The sequence below is a fragment of the Lampetra planeri genome, chromosome 25 (assembly GCF_965212315.1).
Source record: "Lampetra planeri chromosome 25, kcLamPlan1.2.h2, whole genome shotgun sequence".
NCBI classification, from domain to species: domain Eukaryota; kingdom Metazoa; phylum Chordata; class Hyperoartia; order Petromyzontiformes; family Petromyzontidae; genus Lampetra; species Lampetra planeri.
This window is the reverse complement of record NC_136131.1, coordinates 12,896,152-12,919,370: the sequence shown is the minus strand read 5'-3', so window position 1 is coordinate 12,919,370 and position 23,219 is coordinate 12,896,152. Positions and strand designations below refer to the sequence as shown.

Genomic DNA, 23,219 nt, shown 5'->3' with positions numbered 1-23,219 from the left:
CATCCGGTGAAACCAAAGGGGCTCGTGATTCAATGACTCCATTCTTGGAACGGAGACAAGTACACTTCCTGCACTTAGCAGGACATTTCATTAGGTGGAAGGATATTCCTATTGTAGACACAAATTATGCAAGACAATGAACACGAGTAGGACTATAGATGTACTTCTTAGAGTAAAAACTGCACAATAGCATACCTCAGATATGAGCATAGAGTTAAAGAGTTTGAAACATCCATTTGAATGTATAATGTATTTCACACCAGCCTCTGAGCAGCTTGCTTCAAAGTGTCATCTAACCCACCTTGCACTTTTTCCAAATCAACCACATTGATTCGTTTTGTTTGTCCAATAGCAATTTTATCGTAAACAATGATCCCAGCCAGCTTGCTGCTCAGAATACGGACATTTTTGGGACATTAATTATTACAATTTCTACAATAAACATGCCTTTTAAACTTTATATATTTAGCTTAAGTTAATGTTTTGGCCAGACTTCTAAAAACATTGCATTGAGGTTTTTGGAGACACTGCTACCTTGGGATGAAACCAATAAGACATATGATGTGCATGCCATCTTGACATCATTATTATTATTCATCCTATTAAACTCTTTGATGAATAGCAGGGGCAACAATGCTGGCATCTCGATTAACATATCAGAGTATGGTCATCAGTATGACCAAATTACATCCAGATGGCTAATCTCAAATTATTTTAAAAACTTAGCAAAATAATTGTGGCACATTTATAAAAAACAAATGCGCAGCACTCTTACGTTTTCAAAACACATCACATTTTTGTGTTGCTCTGTTGGAAGGCAAAGCTGATTTGCGATTGAAATAGGTTCAGTGTGAAAAATGTTTATTAATACCATGGCCAGATCGTATGATCAAGTTGTTTTGTGAAGTAAAAAACACAATGCAGCCTGATGAATCGTTTTTTTTTCCTTTTTCAAGTGTTACACAAAGTGTTGAATGAAGCAAGATAATTAACTGGGCAGTAACAATGGGAAACCAGCAGCGCAGTAACAATGGGAAACCAGCAGCGCAGCAACAGCTCTCTCTCCGATGTGCTTTCACGTTGTACCGCAAAATGTCCAACGATTTGCTCCATGGACTGCTGAACAACACAGCACAACCGTGAAAACCTACGTGGTAGGAATAGGAAATAAATTGGATTTAAATGCACACCCTGAGTAATGCTTAACAAAAGGGAAAAACTGGAGTATGTATTTTGTTATCAATGTGCATGTGCAGAACTGACCATGTAAACCTCGCTATATTGCACATGGTGGTGTTTTACATGGGGGTCAGTGCAACACATGCAATGAAACATTCTTATACACACAGTATTTGTAAAATAGAATGCTTCTTAAAGCAGGGTACTACAAGGTCTACGAAGATGCACATATGGATGTGGAGATGCATTTTACGAGCTGAAGCCTTTAATGATTTGAAGAGCTGCCCTTGCTCTCTCATAGCCCTGTACAATGCTGCTTGATTGAGGTGACAAGATAGCACTGTAAAGAGGCCGAGAGAACAGGGTAAACTGCCCAGCTCACTGTAGAGACCTGAAAAATACAGTCTGAAATGATTCAAGCCTCTGATAATTCAATGCATAGTATCGATAATGCGTGGCGAATACATTGTTGAACAGTGTTATTTCCATTGTAGTAAATGCGAGTTAATTTTGTATTCTTGTTATGTATTGTGCTCGTGGAAGTACTCATCGTAGAACGATGGTCACCCACCCCCAACATCCCCACCTCCCCATCCCTGGAGTGACCCCCCACTCACCCCCCCGTATACCCCCTTTAAACCCAAAGCCCCTCTTCCAACACCTCCCCCACACCCTGGATTTATGGCCTTCAGTCAATTAAAAAGTGGATATTAAATGAAGCATATATACCGCATTAAAAAAATATTTTTGGGTAAGCTATTCGATACATGTTTTCTTGGGTCGAAAATAGATGGATAATTTCTTTCCAACTGGAAATGAATTATTCCTGTTCGACACTGCTTACCAAAAGTATGATGCAATGGCCTGCTAGATTTACACCGTGAAACTTCAGAGACTGTATTGACAATGATGTAGAAACACAGATTGCATTTGCAGCCTCAGCTGACACTGAGTGTATTAACCTGTAGGACAGCATTACAAAGCACATGCAACGTCACCCCAGTGTGTTGTAACATGACATCATGCTGACATTGAGAATATCCAAAAGAAACGGTGCATACACAAATAGTCTTTAACGGTGTATTATGTTCCACAATGTATCTGGAATATGCTTAAGGTCTGATTTTTTATGACCAATGTTAATTATTGGCAGTTATGTCAAGAGGTTATATAAACACATGTTAAAAGAGAAATTCACTGAAGTGGCTAGCCAGAGCAGGCTGCATGAGAAACAAGGTCTTCATGTTACAAATTGAACTTTGCTGCAAACTTGTTGTTTGTTTTTCTTGTAGTTGTTTTCAAGTGGCTGAGTAGCTTACCGGTCAGTGCTATTGCCTCCTATAAACTATGAGTACAACACACTCTGCACACTGTGTTTGGCATCTGTGGCATCTGTTTATGTGAAAACTAACAATAAAATGTTAATTATCCACAGCAGCTAATCATTAAGTAAGAAAGTCTATGGTTCAACTTTTTTGAAAAGGGGAGGTTAGGAAGAGTAGGCTACAGGGAAATAAGATTTTTTATTGGTCAAAATGATATCGTACATTTGCACGTGACAATCTTTTTGGATGGTGGAGGGTTAAATATGACAAGATTTTAGGCATAAAACTACCACGACGCCTAATCTGTGATGGCGAGATGTTAACTACCTCGCCTGGTATACAGGTCATGGGTTCGATCCCGACCCTGACGCCTGTATATTTGCAGTTTAAATGTTCTGCCCGTGATCGTGTAATTTTTTCTCCGGGTCCTCCGGTGTTTCCCTCCACATTTGTGGCCAGGTTACTTCTGAAAATGAGCTATACAGCTCAGTGAGCCTTACCTGGTAAAATATTTTATTTATTTAAATAGTAATAGTTCAACCCAAAAGCAAATATAGATCTTTGTACTGACCGCGAAAAGCCACGTTTTAAGGTCAGGGTTTACCTCGTTGAGGGCGCACATGCGTGCGATGGAGCCAATGTTGTTGGTGATGGTGACGAGAGTGGCCCTGGCCAGGTCCTCCCGGCTCACCGCCTCCCTCCTCTCCTTGCACATCATGTTCCCGAAGCTGTCCGCAAACATCGTGATGCATCGGCAATCATGTCAAGCATTCGCTCGGAGGTCACAAATCTAAACAGTGGAGTACTTGAAGTGGATTTCTCGGGGATGGGAGTCAACCATACACACTGTCCTTTAAAAAACACATTGGCGTGTTTAGAATAATGAAAATTGTTATCGAGAAAGTTGATCAAAAGGATACTTTCCACGATCATTTTCCCTAACCACTTTCTCTTTTTAGACAGCAATTTATCACGTTGCTTGTGCAATGCATTTCAAAAGACAAAGTTTTTAAATGCTCCGCATGACCTAATTTGCTATTATTTTTTAAGTTGAAAGTACATTGCACAAGAAAACCTTGTTACTTGGTTTAGAACTGTATGTAATTATAAAAAACATGTTTATACTACTTGTATAAGTAGTGTAAGTTTATATTACTATAAGTTTATACTACTTATGAAGTCAAAACAAAACATTTAAAAAGAGAAAGATATTTGTTTGAGCTGACAAATGTGGCGTAGATGTTATTTTGACAAGTATACAAAAAAAGCACCGGACATTCATGAGCCTAAATCTGTGGATGAGTTTTGCCTTCAAAGGGGCTCACCAACATGCCACACCATTATAACTAACATTTTCAGTGAGAATGGCAATTCACATTTATTAAAAGGTGAATACATTTGAACATATAATTGACGGCACGTTCAGGAAAAAAGGTTCTCAAAGTATTGTATATTAAGTTGTTGTTTAGATATTTATGAATATACATGTAATTCGCACCTCTAATTAGCATGGTTGGCTACATACGGTGTGAAAGAAGTTCAACATGGCATTAGGAATTTAAAACGTAAACTAGTTCATTTAACCATCAAGTATTGGTAAGCCTATATTATACTTCCTACAACACTGTGATACACCAAACTCATACCATGATTTACTGAAAAAATAACAATTCCAAATAAAACCGTAGTTTCTTCATAGCTAATTCGATACTTTTCAGACATATGAGTGTAACTCTGCATCCATGGTAACCTTGGAACAAAACATAACTTACTTAAACTTCACCCACTTTGTGCATGTCGTACCGAATTGCAGAACACTGGAGTACATTCTTACATGTCTGAGTGAAGGATTTATAGAAAAATCCAAATTAAATGGGGATTAATCAAGTAAAAAAAAAAGTACGTGGGCTGCGAGCTTTGAAAATTACTTTCTGTTGGAATTTCGCTAAGGCGAGAATAAGAGGCATTCCCAACGCAGTCTACACGTAAACCGATTGTGTCGTACTTTGGCAGTCAAAAGAATGCACTGCAAACATAACTTAGGAATGTAATGGGGTAACAGAATAAAACCATACAACTAATATGATTATTAGTTCTGAGCGATCCCAACAAATTATCATGCGACTCTGAATAGGTTCCTGAGATGGGCGGAATTGCCAGGATTTCGATAAGACATTGCCAAAGTATGCCATCTAGTGGTGAATCTCATAATCAAGAATTTAATCATTTGAGTGGATACCAAGGAATTGATATTCAAAATAGTAGAAATGCTGTGAAAAATTCTAAGGCAGTCCAAGGGTCTCATTCAAAAGTGATTACTGAATTTCGATCCAAAAAAATGGGATTCTTCGACCGCCTAAGAATGGTGCATAATGTATGTTGGACTTCTCTGCGAAAGAAGTTGAACATACATACAAATAACGATCGGAGTTACCACTGAAATGATTTGGGGTCCTATATATGACTGCTAGGTTGTCAAATAATCCCGATTAAATTCAATGGAGATTCCTGAATCTCTATTCAAATGAATGCAATCATTGAGGCAATTCAAAGGATAACCACAAGATAGAGTTATAACGGAGCACAAATGAGTCAAGAGAATGGAGATAGCATGGGATTCCCCCATAGCAGAGATATTGAGTTTCCTGTATGCGTTTCCAACCAAAACATTGTAGGATTCTAAGACAATTCCTGCAGGAATTGCTGAGTGTTAATGATTATAGTACAGTACCTGGTTATTTTTTAAAGTGTTAAATTAAATGGTACACAAATACACAACTAATCTCATACATTTACATGTTAAATATTTCCCTGTCATAAAACCAATACATGTCCGATTATAACGGGCAATAATTTATATGCATCATTCATACGTTAGCATTTCAAGTATAAATACAAATGGTGTAACTTAGTGGAAAGAAAATACATAAAAAACACTAATAATGCAAACGTGGGGGGCCTGGCAACCACAGAGTCATAACCATGTTATGTTGTCTTTTCCGAAATTTTATCCCACTTGTGCTATTGGTATCCCATGCTAGAGAACAGTCCACAGAAGGAGATATCACAAAACTGCTTTTAAAATCTCAAGTGCAACTCAGGGGCAACACTTCCCCACCTGCCCAGCTATATTTGTCGCATGACAGAAACACCAATATACATATAAAGTAATAGACCTGGATTTTAGCCTGATTAAGTGCAAAACCATATTTATTTGTACGTATTTTTGTACGGGCATTGTGTCCGGGCAGAGACCAACAACTCACGAGGGTAGAAACCCCGGTTTAATTGCCGACGGCAGAGACCCCGGTTGACTCGTGAGCCGCTGCCCGATCAAACCGTGGATTCTCAGCAGCGCCAGCTTGGCACCCTGACATCGGAGAGCCACCTGGTCACCTCCTTAACAGCATTGGTTTATTGTTTCAAGGATATATTTTACGTATGTTCATATGAAAGATAATACTCGTAAAGCAAGAAAAACAGCTTTCTCTAAGCAGTGGCCAAACTGGTAAAATAAAAATGCCAAACTGCAGGTTTTATAGGCTTACTCAAATATCTCTTAGCAAATTATGGATGCCGAAGTTAGTCATGTAAGATGTTTTATGTACTCCACCATACTAGTTAGTGTGGGTTGGTGAAGGGTGGGACCCAAAACTGGTTCAGGCATTACCAATAATATTAGCAGTGGCTGGGAATCGAACTAAGGCAGTTCTTAGCGTAGTGTGCTAACCACTGCGTATCTGCTCTACTTCTGAAAGCTCATAACAAATGTCATAACCACATTCATGTACTAAATACCTTTATACTCATCTGGGTATTTGTTTGACTGCATATGAAGTGCTGTTTAAAAGTGGCAACATTCTCCCCCTGGTGGAGACATACTTTATTCGCAAATTTGGCCACAGCACGGGCACGCACTGGTCTCTTACGATGTTTGGATTTTTTTTTTAAAGATTATTATCATTACAAATATCTGTGAAAAGGAACAAAAAGCAGAATGCTCAATGTTTTCTTCGTGGACAGACAAAAACAGTAATTTGTAATTCACAACACATCATCGAGATAGCAGAGATGAAAAAAGAAACTGCAGATCCTCAATCTCAATTAATGGAGGATGATGCCCACTCGACCACCCAGCTACCTATTTAATGGCCTAGGGATAAACCAGAGCCTGTATTTAGCGTGCACCTTGATAATAATTTAATTGACTTGTGAAAGCAAAGTGCCCACCAAGTTATTCAAGTTGTTCTCCATGTGCCAAAAACGTAGCGATTGGACGAATTGCAGCGTTGGCGTGACAGAAAGCTGCATCATGTGACAGCACTGGCATGGTAAATCATAAGCGTTGTGATGCAGTGTCATTTTTCAAGGGTGTCACCATGTTCTGCCTAAGGACCCGGGTCACAGGAACGCAACTTTGCCCCACTACCGTAATGGAAGTGACATTACGCAGTTGTTTACTGTGCACTACTTACACGAACATTTAAAGCTCACTCCACTTTCAATCTCAATACAGACTAGATCGAATTCAGTAAAAAAAATATTTCAAGAGCCGCAATGCATGTTGTGAATATGACACTGTGGTGGTCCTTAATAAACAACGTCACGAAGCAGCAGCCCTTAAAGAGCCACCGCATGCGGCTCCGGAGCCGCAGGTAGCCGACCCTTGGACTATATGAAAATCAACTCATCATGGCTTGGCTTCGCGAACAAAGATCTAGGAAGGACATCCACGTCTTCTGCAGGCACGCTGGTGGCTGACGAGGCCTATGCGGGACAAGCAGGTCCTGCCACAATGGCTGCAAGTATAGGTCTGATCTGGGATGGGTGCTGAGGGATCATGGTTCTTCCTCCTCCTCCTTTTGTCCTCCATACGGGCCCTGCGGGAATCTTCGAAGAAGGAGGTGGCCTGGTGGACTGTGTGCCGCCAGGAGTTGCGATCAGCTGCTTGTGTTGCCCACTGACGGTGATCGATGCAGCAAGCAGTGAGGGACTTCTTCAGGGAGTCTTTGTATGAAAATCAACTAATCGTGTCCAAAGTGGATACTGGTTACAAATCTGGATGAGTGTAGGTGAGAAGGGTGTTCTTTAAGCATATACACAGAACATGATGATTAAGAGCTTTGCTTAAGCTGAACAGTACAGGCAGTGAATTAAAATACTATACCGATTCATGATATAAAATGTAATATATCAGGGATGTTCAAAATATTTTTGGGAACATGTAATTAGATATATTTAGTGAATTACACATAGAATTATTTTAAACAAACTGCAGTCAACCTTTGCATTACAGAACTCATTATATTATAAGCTTAGTAAAAATACGTGGCTTAAATGTAAGCCGATAATTAGCTATACTTAATTGTCTAAAATGTGTAGTGTTCATTGTACATCCAATATTCATATCCCCTAGTTATTTAGGTTCACGCTTGGATTCAATAAGCTTTTTTTTACAATGTGATGAATGTAGTGGCCACTTATGGCTACAGGGATTATGTGTAGTATATACAAATAAAAAGCAATATTTTACCTATGTAATTTTAGGCTACATTGCGAGCTCAAATCTTTTTTTATTTCATCATAATCAATGACGTCACTCCGCATGAAGAAGGTGGAGCGGAAACGAAAATTTGTTTACGCAAATTAGCTTTCATGTTGAGCTTTCTTTATGGAAAGTAAAGCTAGAAAATAAATCTACACAGCAACTAATATAACGAGCCAAAAAAGGCTGTGTGTGCGAGTCCCGCGTATGACGTCACTCCACATGCGCCCCCCCCCCCCTCGTTATTATTTATGTGTGCCTGGATTGTTTTACTAAAGCAGAAGGTCGAGCAGCTATGATAATTTTATACGCAAATTTTCTTTCGATTTTACGTATCTTTATAGAAAGTTAAGGCAATAAATATATTCTACGCCGTATCACAGTGCATTTTGTGCCTTAATTTATTTCTTCGGCACGTCCCACAAAAGGTAAGTCTACTTTACGATTCCAAATATCGTATACCGAGAAATCTTCCACAGTCCTAAATTTAATTTATGGTAATAAGTTAAGAAAATGTTCTTTATTTGATACATTTCGTAATAAAATGATCAATCACACAATAAAACGATAATTTACATATTAAATATTACAGCTTCCGTTCTAGGACGGGCTAATAAGCTAGTATATGGATAAAAACGACAAACAATCTTATTGTCCTAACATCTGGTTTTTCTTCACTCTGTTAGAAAGCCACATTTTGTTCTAAATGTTTAAAATAATTCACGATGTTTCGACAAAGCTGACATCAGCATTAATGTGTCACTGAAGACAGGCAATAAATCTTCTATACTCACTTGGTAACTGCTGTTAATATTATCCTGGTCAGGCAAGTATTGCAAAATAGTTCTCACACCTTAATGGCTCTGAAAAAGTAAAATAAGACTAAATAGGCTTTTTTATTGATAGGTTTTGTCTTGCTGTGACATTGAAAAATCACATTATACTCCTTGCACATGCTGCCATCTACAGGCGCTGCTACTATAAATGTACAAAGATCAAATGAATGTGCCATTTTACTGGATTGATAAAAGGCGGTAATATAAAAAAAGAAAATAATTTTGTGAAGATTTGACATTAATGGATATAAACATTGAAAATGCTAAGCAGCATACAGAATCAGACTCTTTTTTTATCCAGGAGAAATATGATGAGCCATGAAGCTCTTTTTCACAGATTTCCAGTAGGGGCGGGTCGGAAAGTTCCAACTACTGTACTTGGTCTATTTTTTATGGGCATCACATTTGAAAATCCCTCAACTTGAAACACATTTACCAGTCGACTGGTAATAGGCTATACATTATTATTTACTGTTATATATGCTAAATGTGTGAGCACCATATATCAAATATACAACCTGAAAATGGTCTTGTGACCCCATAAGCATTATAGGCGTAACTGTGATCTATTGTCAGAACCATCACTTAAGATAGTGGCATACCCACAAACTTACCTTGGTTGTATGCAGTCATCACAATGGTTACTTATAGATTATGGGAAATGCAACATTTAACCTAGTCGGTTTGTATCCTACAGACCTGCAGATGAGCAAGGCTGAATTGTCCAATAGAATAAGACCCCAATGTGCCCACACAGACAATCTTATAGGTCTTTCATACTGCTAGTCAATATCCCTGACCTGAACCAAGTCATCAAGTGAAACCTGTACACTGGAGTCCAAACAATATATATCGAGAGTGGTTGTTGGTAATCGAACCGTGAGATTGCAGAGAAAATACCCGAGACTATGTAGCTTCTAAATAGTCATGGCTAATATCCCCGAATGTCCTGATTTTTTTAAAACTGTATTGATATCCCAGACTCTGCACACGAAACCAGGAGTGTACAATTACGCTTCTCGAGGGCCACAATTGCCTTCTGGTATTTTGGTCCAACTGAGCTCTCAATTACTTTATCAAAACCCTCAACGTAGGTGGTCAAGCATTTAGAGATTTCAAGTTATCAATAAAACCTGCAGGATGGCATCCCTTCATGGCTCGAGTTGTACACCGCTTGCACAAGACATTGCTACGACAATTAGACTTACCCAGGGCAGCCAATGAACCCACCTGGAAGCTACAGTAGAGCCGGGAAGGCCAAAGCGACCGTAGTCGCCTCCATAGATGTCTCGCACGAGCTTGTCTACGTTGGTGCTGTCCCCTCTCTCGGCAAGGGATAGTGCCTCCTCAAACGTTTTGCACCCCGTCAGCAGGCAGCTGAGCCCCAGGAACGTGCCGCCTCCCAGGCTGCAAGAGCGAATAGGGCAGCAACAACAAAAGCAGTCATGTTTAAAGGATCGCTATAGACAATTGGAGAATAATAAGTACAATGGATTTTGCACTCATTTCTGATGACAATGTAGACCCGCAGCAGCCTATAATACCTGTTCTATGCATGAGGGCCACTCATCCAAGTGATATCCTTCTCGTGAATATCCATATTTACAACTGCCCTATGTGTATTCACTCAATAACTACCACCTATGAAAACCTGGACCTATGACCAAATCACCCAGAATAGAGACACTAAGTCAGGTCGAGTCATCTGCACACTGCTTGGATGAGTGACCACAATGTCCAAAAGCGGTAAACAGCAGTGCAGCAGAATCACTCGCACTGCACTCCCACTACTCCCATTAAGTCACACTGACCAGCGTGGTGAAGTATGGCTAAATATCCATCACGACTCATGAGGCAAGGGGAGGCCCCTCATCCAGCAGCGGATTGGCAAAACCAGCCATACCACGTACCAAGACCTTGGACATGATAGCACAGAACAAGGGGATGCACCTCGTGCCGGTGACGCGCTTGTAGTTGTTGGGCGAATGCACGGCCAGGATGCTGACGCCCGAGCCGATGTTCACGAGCAGCAGGGGGTACAGGTCCCCCAGCACAAAGGGGGTCTTTTGGCAGCGCTCGCGCTCCGTGGGGTTTGAGAAGTAGTAGCACTCGGCTACGCCATTGAAGCCCACCGAGTCGATGTAGTGCACGCCCTGGATGAGGCAGTCGAGCTCGTCCAGCTTGCGCAGCTGCAGCTCGGCCATCTAGTGGAAGCGAGAGCCCAGTGCTTACTGCTGCTGCTGCCAGTGCTGTTTGGAACGATAAACTATTTTTATTTGACCAGGTAAGACCCACTCAGCTATATAGATATTTTTCACAAGAAATCTGGCCACAAATGATATCTCAACTAAGGCGCTTATGTGGACATTTGTTGCAGCCAAATACTCTAAATGTATGTTGATTCTAAAGTGAGGGAAAAACCGGAGGACCCAAAGAAAAATCCATATGACCAATGGGGAGAAAGACATGCAAACTCCAAATATACAGGCGTCCGGGTCGGGATCAAACCCACAACTTCTTGCATACCAAACGAGGAATAATAACATCACGCCAGCGTGGCATTGCAAGAGCCCCACTATTGTTGCATCAAATTTTTGTTTCTTTACCACATTCTCTGGAGATGAGCCCAAAGGCTCAAAAAACAGCCAGCAGCAACACAAATCACATATTAAAGTGTAATAGATGGCAGTTATGACATTCCTTGCATTTAGTAAGGTTATAAGGATTTAGGAACAAAATGATGGGAGGGAATTCCAAAGTCGAGCAGTGAGAGGAATTAAGTAGGAAGGGAAAGTGCAGTTTGGTGGCAGCACACAACATGAATGAGATGAATTGGTCAGTTTGGCAGACCGAGTCCTCAACATGGGAGTAGGAACCAATAGGGAAGGTTACGGAAATGCTCGACAGTTTATGGACATTAATTTCACTATTTATTTCTGTATGGTATTTGCACTCCTATTCCTAATCATTCTACTTTAGGGATTACACATTTAGGAATATTTTTTTTTAAGTTTTAGCAACATTCTCCATATTTTGTTATATTATGTCCTGCTTTTGTTGCATGATGTTCAACATAAAGTTATGATTTTTTTAAAAGGTGTTTTTCACAATTTATTGGTTGCTGCAAAACTTCTTAAGGTTTGACCAATTTTGCAACATCCCCCTGTTGTCGAGTGCTCACTGGTATGCAACACATTTTAAATATGTACACACCATCCTAAGAAATATATAAACAAGCACACTACTGAGCTAAAATATATTTTCTTACATGAAACATTTATGAAAAAAAGTGTGTTTTTATTGAACTTCACATCTACTTGTTTACAATTGAGTTTTCCCAAACGGTGTCTGTACAATTAATATTTAAGAGGTCAATCGCTAAATTTCCACAATTAAGAGTCGTGATTCACTTTAAGAATCACATTTATTTCAGTATTGTAGTGAATATAGCAGCCTCCAGTGGCTGGAAGGGATCACATACTCTCATTTCATTCAACATACACAATTGATAAATGTTGATTTTACAAAAGTGATGCATGGATCACGAGCTGGAATAATTCATGTCAATTATAAATCGATGCATCGTGACATCCCTATTTGTCTGGGTAAGACTTGTAAAATGTATCTGTAAAAAACACACTCTCCCACACAGCCAGTCCCCTGCATTGCTCATACCGTGCGGAAGTCAAGCTCGAACTTGTAGGCGCCCCCTCCCGTGGCGCAGAGTGCGGTGTGCAGGCTGGAGAAGTGCTTGTCCCGACCCATGGCCAGGAAGGCCGGCATGTCAACCGTTGGGAAACGGATGAAGTGCAGGCTACCCGTCCGGCCGCACATGGTAAGGCCATGCAACTCCAGATGCACGTCGCGTACGCCCGTCTGGCCGTAGGCAACGTGCGATGTCAGGTAGTGCCGGATACTCTTCAGGCTCTCCACCTCCTCCTCTTCCTCCTCGGCCGTGATGTCCTTCGGCTCAAAGTACACCAGCTTGACAAGCGTGCCACCAATGTCCAGGCCAAACCAGGGGAACGCTGCCGACAACAGGGTGGTCACTTCACCATGTGCGACTTAACAAGCGAGCGATGCCATAGTTGCCCAAAGACTGCGTGAAATTTGGCAATACCACTTATCATATGTTCTATTTTACACAAAGCGAGAGTTTTTATTTGAGTTGCAACAAATGCTCGTGGCAAGTATTAGGTGAAATAGACTGGAAGCAATCCTGTGAAGGGTAAGCTCTCCAGAGTTTTCAGCAGTCCACTGCCTACCAACAATCCAGCGTCCCTGTCAAAATCAGTTGCCACCCAGCTGCTGTGTGCATTAGTAATATAGCCTTTTAATATACATGCTCATGACTCATTTAACCCATTAAAACGTCTTTATTTTATTTACTGCAATGTCATATATGCTACATTACAAATTTTAAACGTGAAAGCACCTGACATAAATCCTTCCAGTGATGTTTTACATTAAAATGCCTTTTGTCCAACAAGCTGATTCACATATTGACAAGGAAATAATACGTGTTAAGCCAAGCTTAACTTCAGGTGATATATGGATGGCCATACTCCACCATCGAGATCACTTGAGACACTAATAAAGTGCTAATCTTATGAGAAAAAGTAATCTAACCATGACACGAAAACAGACACAAGATAATTATTAGCATATCTACTCTGCAAGTGATTAGGATGTTGCCCAACAACTCACTGGAGAAGAAAACCCCCCTCGATTTATACACGTGCTCTACTCAATGTGAAATTATCTCAAAAAAGCATAAAACTAATTATAGAATGGGCATGTTTACCAACAATAATTAGAAAAACAAGTTTGTTAGTTGGGTACAGATTAAATTAACAGAAATATGTAAATGCTTACGAATGTAAAACATGGGCTAAATATATTGTTTCAATGTAGCATTACATTGTTTCTATGTCGTTTCATCAACTATTCTTTTTTCGTATGGCATTTTGCGGGATTGCAACAGATAACAAAATGATGACGAGATTTGATATCCATTCCACTGCTTCAGGATTCACATGGCAGCCTGTGAGCTGTACAAGGGATCATATGCCTCGCATTACCTGCGCCGAGTGGCTTATTTGGCTATAGGAGCTACAGTGAGGGAAAAAAAGTATTTGATCCCCTGCTGATTTTGTACATTTGCCCACTGACAAAGAAACGATCAGTCTATAATACAGGTAACGAGCTGAGATTAGGAGCACACTCTTAAAGGGAGTGCTCCTAATCTCAGCTTGTTGCCTGTATAAAAGACACCTGTTCACAGAAGCAATCAATCAATCAGATTCCAAACTCTCCACCATGGCCAAGACCAAAGAGCTCTCCAAGGATGTCAGGGACAAGATTGTAGATCTACACAAGGCTGGAATGGGCTACAAGACCCTCACCAAGCATCTTGGTGAGAAGGTGACAACAGTTGGTGCGATTATTCGCAAATGGAAGAAACACAAAAGAACTGTCAATCTCCCTCGGCCTAGGGCTCCATGCAAGATCTCACCTCATGGAGTTGCAATGATCATGAGAACGGTGAGGAATCAGCCCAGAACTACACGGGAGGATCTTGTCAATGATCTCAAGGCAGCTGGGACCATAGTCACCAAGAAAACAGTTGGTAACACACTATGCCGTCAAGGAATGAAATCCTGCAGTGCCCGCAAGGTCCCCCTGCTCAAGAAAGCACATATACATGCCCGTCTGCAGTTTGCCAATGAACATCTGAATGATTCAGAGGACAACTGGGTGAAAGTGTTGTGGTCAGATGAGACCAAAATAGAGCTCTTTGGCATCAACTCAACTCGCCGTGTTTGGAGGAGGAATGCTACCTATGACCCCAAGAACACCATCCCCACCGTCAAACATGGAGGTGGAAACATTATGCTTTGGGGGTGTTTTTCTGCTAAGGGGACAGGACAACTTCACCGCATCAAAGGGACGATGGACGGGGCCATGTACCGTCAAATCTTGGGTGAGAACCTCCTTTCCTCAGCCAGGGCATTGAAAATGGGTTGTGGATGGGTATTCCAGCATGACAATGACCCAAAACACACGGCCAAGGCAACAAAGGAGTGGCTCAAGAAGAAGCACATTAAGGTCCTGGAGTGGCCTAGCCAGTCTCCAAACCTTAATCCCATAGAAAATCTATGGAGGGAGCCGAAGGTTCGAGTTGCCAAACGTCAGCCTCGAAACCTTAATGACTTGGAGAAGATCTGCAAAGAGGAGTGGGACAAAATCTCTCCTGAGATGTGTGCAAACCTGGTGGCCAACTACAAGAATCGTCTGACCTCTGTGATTGCCAACAAGGGTTTTGCCACCAAGTACGAAGTCATGTTTTGCAGAGGGGTCAAATACTTATTTCCCTCATTAAAATGCAAATCAATTTATAACATTTTTGACATGCGTTTTTTGGGATTTTGTTGTTGTTATTCTGTCTCTCACTGTTCAAATAAACCTACCATTAAAATTATAGACTGATCATTTCTTTGTAAGTGGGCAAACGTACAAAATCAGCAGGGGATCAAATACTTTTTCCCTCACTGTACCTGATTTTCAACCTGGCCACCCTTAAAAACAGTAATGAAGTTTAAGGGTCAAGATGGCAAATCCACGCAGCCTAAGGGAAAATATCCAAACTCCAAATATACAGGCGTCAAGGTCGAGATCGAACATACCACCTCCTGTATACCAGCTGAGGTATTTAACATCTCGCCATTCCAGGAAGAGGCAAAACATGGCTTGGGTCTGGTATCTAATCGCTGTGGGAATGCAGCGTAACATTGTTGAATCATTGCCATTAAAATTGCGTGTCAGCTAAACTCTATCTTCACCTACCTGGCAAGCAATAGTTAAACTGGCATCACCAGTCACTCAGCACAACTCAGTTTGAACCAATATGCAGGTAAAGTTAAACAGTATTTAAAAGTTGTGCATATTCTGGGACCGTTAGCATGTATCATTGGGAAGCAGCCATTGCAGAGGCCTCTCTTCCCAAGTATAGGACGCTTTGTACTCTGTGTTGTTGTGCCCATCAAATGGCCATGAGAGTCAGTATTAGGTTTCTGACCAGTTAACCTTGAATTTAAGTACAGGCACTACTTATAGGCAAGCTATGCTGCCAAGCAATACATCATCCAACATAACAGTCTTCTGGACCAAAGGTTAACTCGCATTGTTTGAACTGGAAGTTTAGCCTTTGTTGCACACATGCATCCATTTTATAAATTGATCTAATTTAGACAAATAACCATTATGATAGCTTGATGCAATGTCTTTATCAACCAATATGATACATACAGGTGGAATGCCAGAGCAGTGTATTTATACACTGCACAATTATCCTAAAGACTTGAGTTAAATTTTGATTTAAAGCTTTCGTGACTGCCGGGATTCATATTCTTGGTTCTTTCGGTAAAGTCACGTAGAAGGGAAATAATAAAATAATAAAAATATAAAACAATAAAATTCTCACAACGTTTCGACTGCAACACAAGCAATCATCATTATTATTTCCCTTCTACGTGACTTTACTGAAAGAACCAAGAATATGGTTCTGAGTTCCCACCCTTTCACCAACCTGCAATGACCAATGTGGTGAAATATGGTCAACCCCCCCCCCATGATGTGAGTTCTTCATCCAGCAGTGAATCGACAAAGGGATGAAAAGTACGATAAAATACTTTTTGTAATATATGTACAATTTTGTTTAGAATTAAGTTACAGTATTATATATGATGGGGAAAAGTGCTTGTTTGGTTTGAGTGTGTAAGTTATAAAAGTATTTATCCAACTAAAGGGTGACATGATGTGGCAACATTTATCGGTCAAGGTTATGCGAGTTTTCAAGGACACCACTGCTGCTGTGAGTCAAAACTTGAGTTTTTTCATAATCATCAACTCTACACAAAGGCTTCAAGAGTCTCTGTGGATACATTAATTCTATCAGCGTAAAACAAAATTTAACAGGGTATTGTTGTTATGACATTACACTTACATGGAGGTTTATACCTGCATGCTGGAAAAAGGCCCACTTGTAGTAATCATAGTTTAAGGTCACACTTACAGACATAGCTTGCTTGGTTTTGCAGCAGTAAAATTATGGCATTGAGAATTAATTTCATTCTAGACATGACAGGGCAGTTAAATACAGTCCTGTGTACCACAAACTCCTTATTACAGTCTGTATACAACAAGATATTCTCAGGCAGTGCTCATTTTAGCTTTGTAAGCAATTTTATACAAGAGTTATCACTCAAAAAACATGCTCAATCACACGTAAATTATTTATGTAAATTATGCAAGCATTAGGTTGATGTGCAATGCACCATTAACTACATCTTTGTGGTAGTGGTTTCTGGGTTTTTTTGGTTGACCTGGGTGCAATACATATGAAACGTTTATAGTATTATAGGTATTACAAGTAAACATAAATAAACCTTTTAAGTGAAAGATCTTGGACTGTAAAAATGGTCAATGAACTTGTATTGAAATATTTATGCGCAAAAATGTGAAATTTGTAAAGAAAATGTATCTTAATTCAGACATCGGCAATACCAATAAGCTTTGATCACTCACTGCCAAAACGCTAGCATCACTGATGCTCTTTATGCACAAACTCAAGACTACCATATTCAAATTAGCACAAATGGCTTTGAAATTTTGATTAAACTACTTTGTAAATGGTAGTGGTCTTGACAAATACACATGTACTGCACAACATCATGATTTTGTGTACGAAGTAACATCAAAAGACTTAGAACTGCTCAAGTGACATGTTTCAGTTTTCAGCTGGTATGTAAGTGTAATGACAGGATGCCACCTGTCGGCCAGGAGGGGTAATCACGGGTATGGCCGCGTTATATAATAACAAACTAGAAGGGGGCGTGTCTGGGTTAAAGGTCAAGGGCGGGGTCAGTCGGGAAGCTCCGGGAACCTGCTCAAAGGCTCTAGAACGGGGCGTGGCCGGAGGCGGGCCCTGGCCACGCCGGGAAGTGTATAGGGGGGACGTAACCGAAGGTTCGGGGCTGTCACGGGGTCCCGGCTCCTGGCTGCGTCGCTGCTCGCCGTCATTTCTCTTCGTCGTCTGGCCGCATGGCCGATCCTCTGCACGGCTCCCATCGTCGTCATCACTACATTAGTCAACCGGCTATGTAGTTAGATGCCGACGATGGGGCTGTGTAAAAAGGTCGGCTGTGTGAAGCTATGTTTATATATATATCGCCCAGTGTTTGTGTCCAAGTGTGAGAAATAAATAGGAAGCCCTCTACACGTTGTGTCTCGGAAGTCGCTCATTACATAAGTATTAAGGTTTTCTGCAAAAAACAATAGATTCATTGTTTAATTTTAAAACCATTTAAATAATCCAATATCCATCACAAGAAGGCTTCTGCGTACATCAATACATTTGGCCAATTTACTTTTCAAAACTTGTTGAAATCGGTAAAAACAATTATAATTGCATACAAAAGTACTTGAAAGCTATAGCAATGATATTGCTAATGAAATACAATATCATAGAGTCAGGTACTAGAACAGTGTTTGTTGTGGGACTTGTTTGACCAAAATTCACCATGCAGGCCACTTTGGGCTGGTAGAGAAGGCACTCAGCACCAGTTCAGATATTCTACTCACCCCTTCCTGTCGTTAGTCTTAGCTAACAGGTAGCAGAGTTCATATCGCAGTGTCCTACCGACTGCGCCACCTCTCCACCCCTCATTATATAGCAGAGTTTATAATAATGTGGGTTTTTACAAATAACAATGTTATCATGTATTTTCTTTGAAAATTATTACTCTGGCCTATATGCTTTCTGAGAGACACTCTCGTGAATATTTGGAATGGAGTACAGCAGACTACATACACACATGTACTTCCAATTAGCATGGGTGTCTAGGTACGGTTCGAAATAAGTTCAACACACATACATGTACAAAGGGTGATCTGATGGTTATTTAAAGAACAGAACATAATGGAAATTCCATAAATGCTACCTTAAAAATATTATTAAAAGGAAAGTCAATTTGATATGAGGTCAATGTCTGCCATCACGGCACAACTCGAGAGCAGAAAAACGGGTTGTTATTGTTGATGTCAGCACAAAGGTAATCATCCAGACAGTACACTTAGTATAAACAATGATAGATATAAATTAATCCTTATACACGGGGGGAAATGTATTGCATTGCCAAGTTTGATCAACTGTGAATGAAGCCAAGGATTGTTTAATATACTTGAATGTGCACACCACCACCCCGTGCAAAGTCCTTCAAAATCAGAGAAATGCTGTGCTTTAGTAGTATCACTATTAAAACACACGATGGCGAAAAAGGCAACGAAAGCAATGACAGTAGCATTAAAAACCAAGGTGGAAGGGGTGGTTAAGGTTAACCCATGAAACATACTCCATGAAACATACTAAATAATCAACTCATGGACATTTTAAATACTTTAAGTGCATAACAGTCTGCACGCTTGAATTGAATCCACGTGCAACTGTCTATAACTATCGAACTGTGAAACTGGCTCAATTATGAATAATATTAAAAGCTTACTTGGGATATCTGTGGTAAATAATAAACATTGGAAAGTTGAGACACAAATTATGCTGGAAAATATTGACTAAGAGGGCCAAGAGGCCAACGAACTAAATGTAATTGTATACTTTTGAGGATAAAGAGCCTGGTGTGTTTATAATGTATGGCTCAATATTGAGTCACTTCATCAATAGGCTACAAAGTCCGTCCATCGGCAAATTACAACATTGATGAAGAAAGAACACTAAACGACGATGTATTACCAATTGATAATCCATCACGTAATCCATAAACAAGCATTTGGAGCTGCACTGTATTATATGGAAAAGCTTTACAGAGTGCATATGCAGTATACGCAGACAAAATATATAAACCCTTAACCATTATGAGAATAAGTTTTCCCCTTTTTTATGGCAACAAAACAGGTGTTAAGATATTCTTGGTTCTTTCGGTAAAGTCCCGTAGAAGGGAAATAATAAAATAATAAAAATAAAACATAATAAAATACATTATTATGTGACTTTACCGAAAGAACCAAGAATATGAATCCCTGCAGTCAGGAAAGCTTTAAACAGGTGTTGAGATGTTAAAACACCAAACTGAAACCTTTTACAAGGAATCATGTCTGCATTAACCACAATACTCGTGGTCAGAATGCAAACAAAATCTTGACTTAAAGCTTTCGTGACTGCAGGATTTCATATTATTGGGTCTTTAGGTAAAGTCACGTAGATAGGTTCAAAGAAAAGAACAAAAAAATAACAAAAAAAACTACGACGTTTCGATCGCAACACATCGCAACGTCTTCAGGAAGACGACCGCTTGTTAAGGGGTAAGAGTCACTATTTGCAAAATCAATGTCTAAGCCCAGGTTCTTCCTGAAGACGACCGCTTGTGTTGCGATCGAAACGTCGTAGTTTTTTGTTATTTTCTTTGAACCTATCTACGTGACTTTACCGAAAGACCCATAAATATGAATCTGGGCTTATACATTGATTTTGCAAACATTGACTCTTACCCCTTAACGTACTTACCAATGCATTGTTTATATTCGGCAGCGGGGCCTGGCGGTTAGTCCTCAATCGAAAGGTCACGTTTTCAAATATCTGCCAAGGGTCACCTTGGCGCATCACCTTTCATGGGTCGATATTCGTACTTGATGGGACGTCAAGACACACCCCCACACACTCGGAGCGATATGGGAATAATTTCCATAACCTAATGAAGATTAGTGCCAACTCCTTTGCTCATTTTGAGCATGGAGATACTGTGAAGTATACGTTGTTTTCAGTTATATGTCAGCATTTGTTATGAAGATACTAGAGCAAAAACACACCCACTCCCTTCCCCACCAGCCCAACAAATCCTTCCACTATCCCCAAAACGCAATTAACCACCCAACACCGTTGCCTCCACTCAAATCACCCCCTCCAGTACCACTAAATTGCCAATTAATACTCCATTGCCACCCCAAGTCACCCGATGCCCACCCTATCACGACTGCATTTATCTTCAACACCCCATTCACCACCACTCTCGCTCCACCATGAGCACCTCACCACCACTCTCTCTCCACCACCTCCACCACTTACGCGGCCTCCCACGGCGCAGCGAGTCGAGGCGCTTGCGCGTGGCGGCGCAGCAGCGTGGGATCTTGCTGGGCGAGCAGGGCGACAGAGGGGAGCGCGGCGAGGCGAGAGGGGATCCCGAAGCCTCCCGCGCCGCATCGTCGGTGCTGCTCCCGGCGGTCGCCGCCGCCGACGTCGCCGCCGCCGCCGCGTCCTCCAAGCTGACGCTCGGCAGGCGGTGACTGCGGCAGCGGTGCAGCCCATTTGGCAGGTCCGTTCGCCCGCTCTGCTCCCCCATGTCGTGCTCCGACGGCTGCTGCATGTTGAATTCTATTCCGTTTGTGGAGGATTTTGCGTTAATTTGCAGGCGGCCCTCCTGAGGCGGAGCGCGCGTCGCCTCCGATGGGGACGTGCGGACAGTGCGCGCACTGTACGCGGAATGAACGCGCGCGGGTGACGTCATCACCAAACATGATCTTAAAATATAATTAGTTTTAAACGCATTTTTATTAATTATTATGTGTGCCCTTACGGTATAGTTTTTGTAAGTGTTTTGATTTATTAGTTCAAAGATTAATATTTTAAGTGAAAATGAAAAAAGTTATGTTGCGGAAATTAGGAAATTAGGCCGTGCTGTGATTGGTTGGTAGTTCGGCCAATCAGCGGCGCGGACTGCGGTTTCCGTGGTGATGGACCGGGTGCACTGAGGAAAGGGATGGGGGCGGTCCTTAATTAAATAGTTTACAATTTTAAAGATTTCTATTTTAATCTCAATTTTAAAGATTCTAATGGTATATCGATTTTTCCATGTACGTAATATATATATTGTTTTACCAGGTAATGTCTACTGAGATGTATAAGTCTTTTTTTTAGAAATGACCTGGCCACAAATGATAGCTCAACGAAGTGGCTTATCACGTGGACATTTAAAGCAGCAGGGGAGGCTCTGCCTCTGCCTCCCCTTGCCATACTCCAATGAAAAAATAGCTGTTACGAAAAAAAAGAATAATCAAATGAAATAAATATGAAGATTTCCCACTGATCTGTGTTATAAATGTAATTTCTGTACGATTCAAATCATTTTTATGGTCAAAATCGCCAAATTTGCGGAGCTCCGCTGCAAATACAGGAAGAGACGAGAGGTGAGGCAGCGACGAGCTCAGCCTCCCCTCTGATTGCGCAACCCCTCAGCAACTGGATGGGGCGCGGGCAATAAGCGCGTGCCTGTTACTATCTCAGTATGTCACCAATGTAATGTTTGTAGACCCCTTCATTTCATGTCCTCGCCTTCCATACTCCAGGTAACTTATTTCACGTGTGTGTATTAAGATATTTAGGTTTGCTGGTCTCAGTGAGGCCACGCCCCCGTCAGTGTGAATCTGGCTCTAACACGAGCCAGTGCCTCCTACTCAGCCATTGACCTCACCGCACGTCACTGCTATGAAGAGAACGTAGTTAAGCACACACAATTAGTCTGTTACAAATGTTAGTCGAGTCATTACCTTTGGCGACTCACCGTCCCAACTCTAGTGATGAATAGTTATGCACTATATGCCTAAACATTTACGAGGCCATACCAACAAATATTCATTCACATAGAGTAATATTGAGAATTAATATGCACGGTTATTAAAATGTGAATGTATTCTACTTTAATACAGCTAAACGAAATACATTTGAAATAATAAATAAAGTATAGAAATAAAAAATGGTATACAGTGACTCGTTTGAGACTTGCTTACACTGTTATATAATTTTAAAATACTGTACAGTGAGAATCGTGTTAGTCTTCAAGTAAATATTGACCACCTAATATGGCAGTAAAACAAGGTAGTATACTAGTAAACAACAATAGTTTGCAAATATATTTGCAATTACGGTAACCTCAATATCAACAAAAGTGTGCACATGACGTTATGCATCCCCTTAACACCCCTCTATAATCTTGCATTGAAAGCTGTGCTTACATATGGCCCAATCTTTTAATTGCATCACTTGTCAATTCTGATGCCTGCCAACTCAACTCGTGTGTACACTACATATTTAACAATTTGCAGCTCTTTGCAAATCCACTTCTGGATGCACAAGTCATGATAAATGCTATTCGTGAAAATGGAAACATGTTCCCAATCACAAAGTGGTGTAATGTCATTATTACTATTGTCATCTCACAAGCTTTGTCAATCAAAAATCTCTCAATACTCATCAGCACATTCACTTTA

At 40.7% G+C, this 23,219-nt stretch overlaps 1 protein-coding gene across 4 annotated transcripts in view; it reads right to left on the bottom strand.

Annotated features, from left to right (window-relative positions):
* Positions 1-21,475, bottom strand: part of LOC144727490 (pantothenate kinase 3-like) — a 31,786-nt gene extending 10,311 nt beyond the window's left edge. For 2 of the 4 annotated variants that reach the window (XR_013587400.1, XM_078606353.1), the window contains exons 1-6: positions 21,022-21,450; positions 12,561-12,913; positions 10,836-11,089; positions 10,116-10,292; positions 3,109-3,232; positions 1,087-1,147 (exon numbers count right to left, since the gene is read on the bottom strand). Coding sequence is in view for 3 of the 4 variants with exons in the window: in XM_078606353.1 (XP_078462479.1) it covers positions 1,087-1,147; positions 3,109-3,232; positions 10,116-10,292; positions 10,836-11,089; positions 12,561-12,913; positions 21,022-21,319 (1,267 nt within the window). In the remaining variant the exon portion in view is untranslated. Of the gene's footprint in view, positions 1-1,086; positions 1,148-3,108; positions 3,233-10,115; positions 10,293-10,835; positions 11,090-12,560; positions 12,914-21,021 lie in introns of all 4 variants that reach the window. The other 2 variants (XM_078606355.1, XM_078606354.1) reach the window with 1 other exon arrangement.
* Between the last annotated feature and the right edge of the window lie 1,744 nt (positions 21,476-23,219).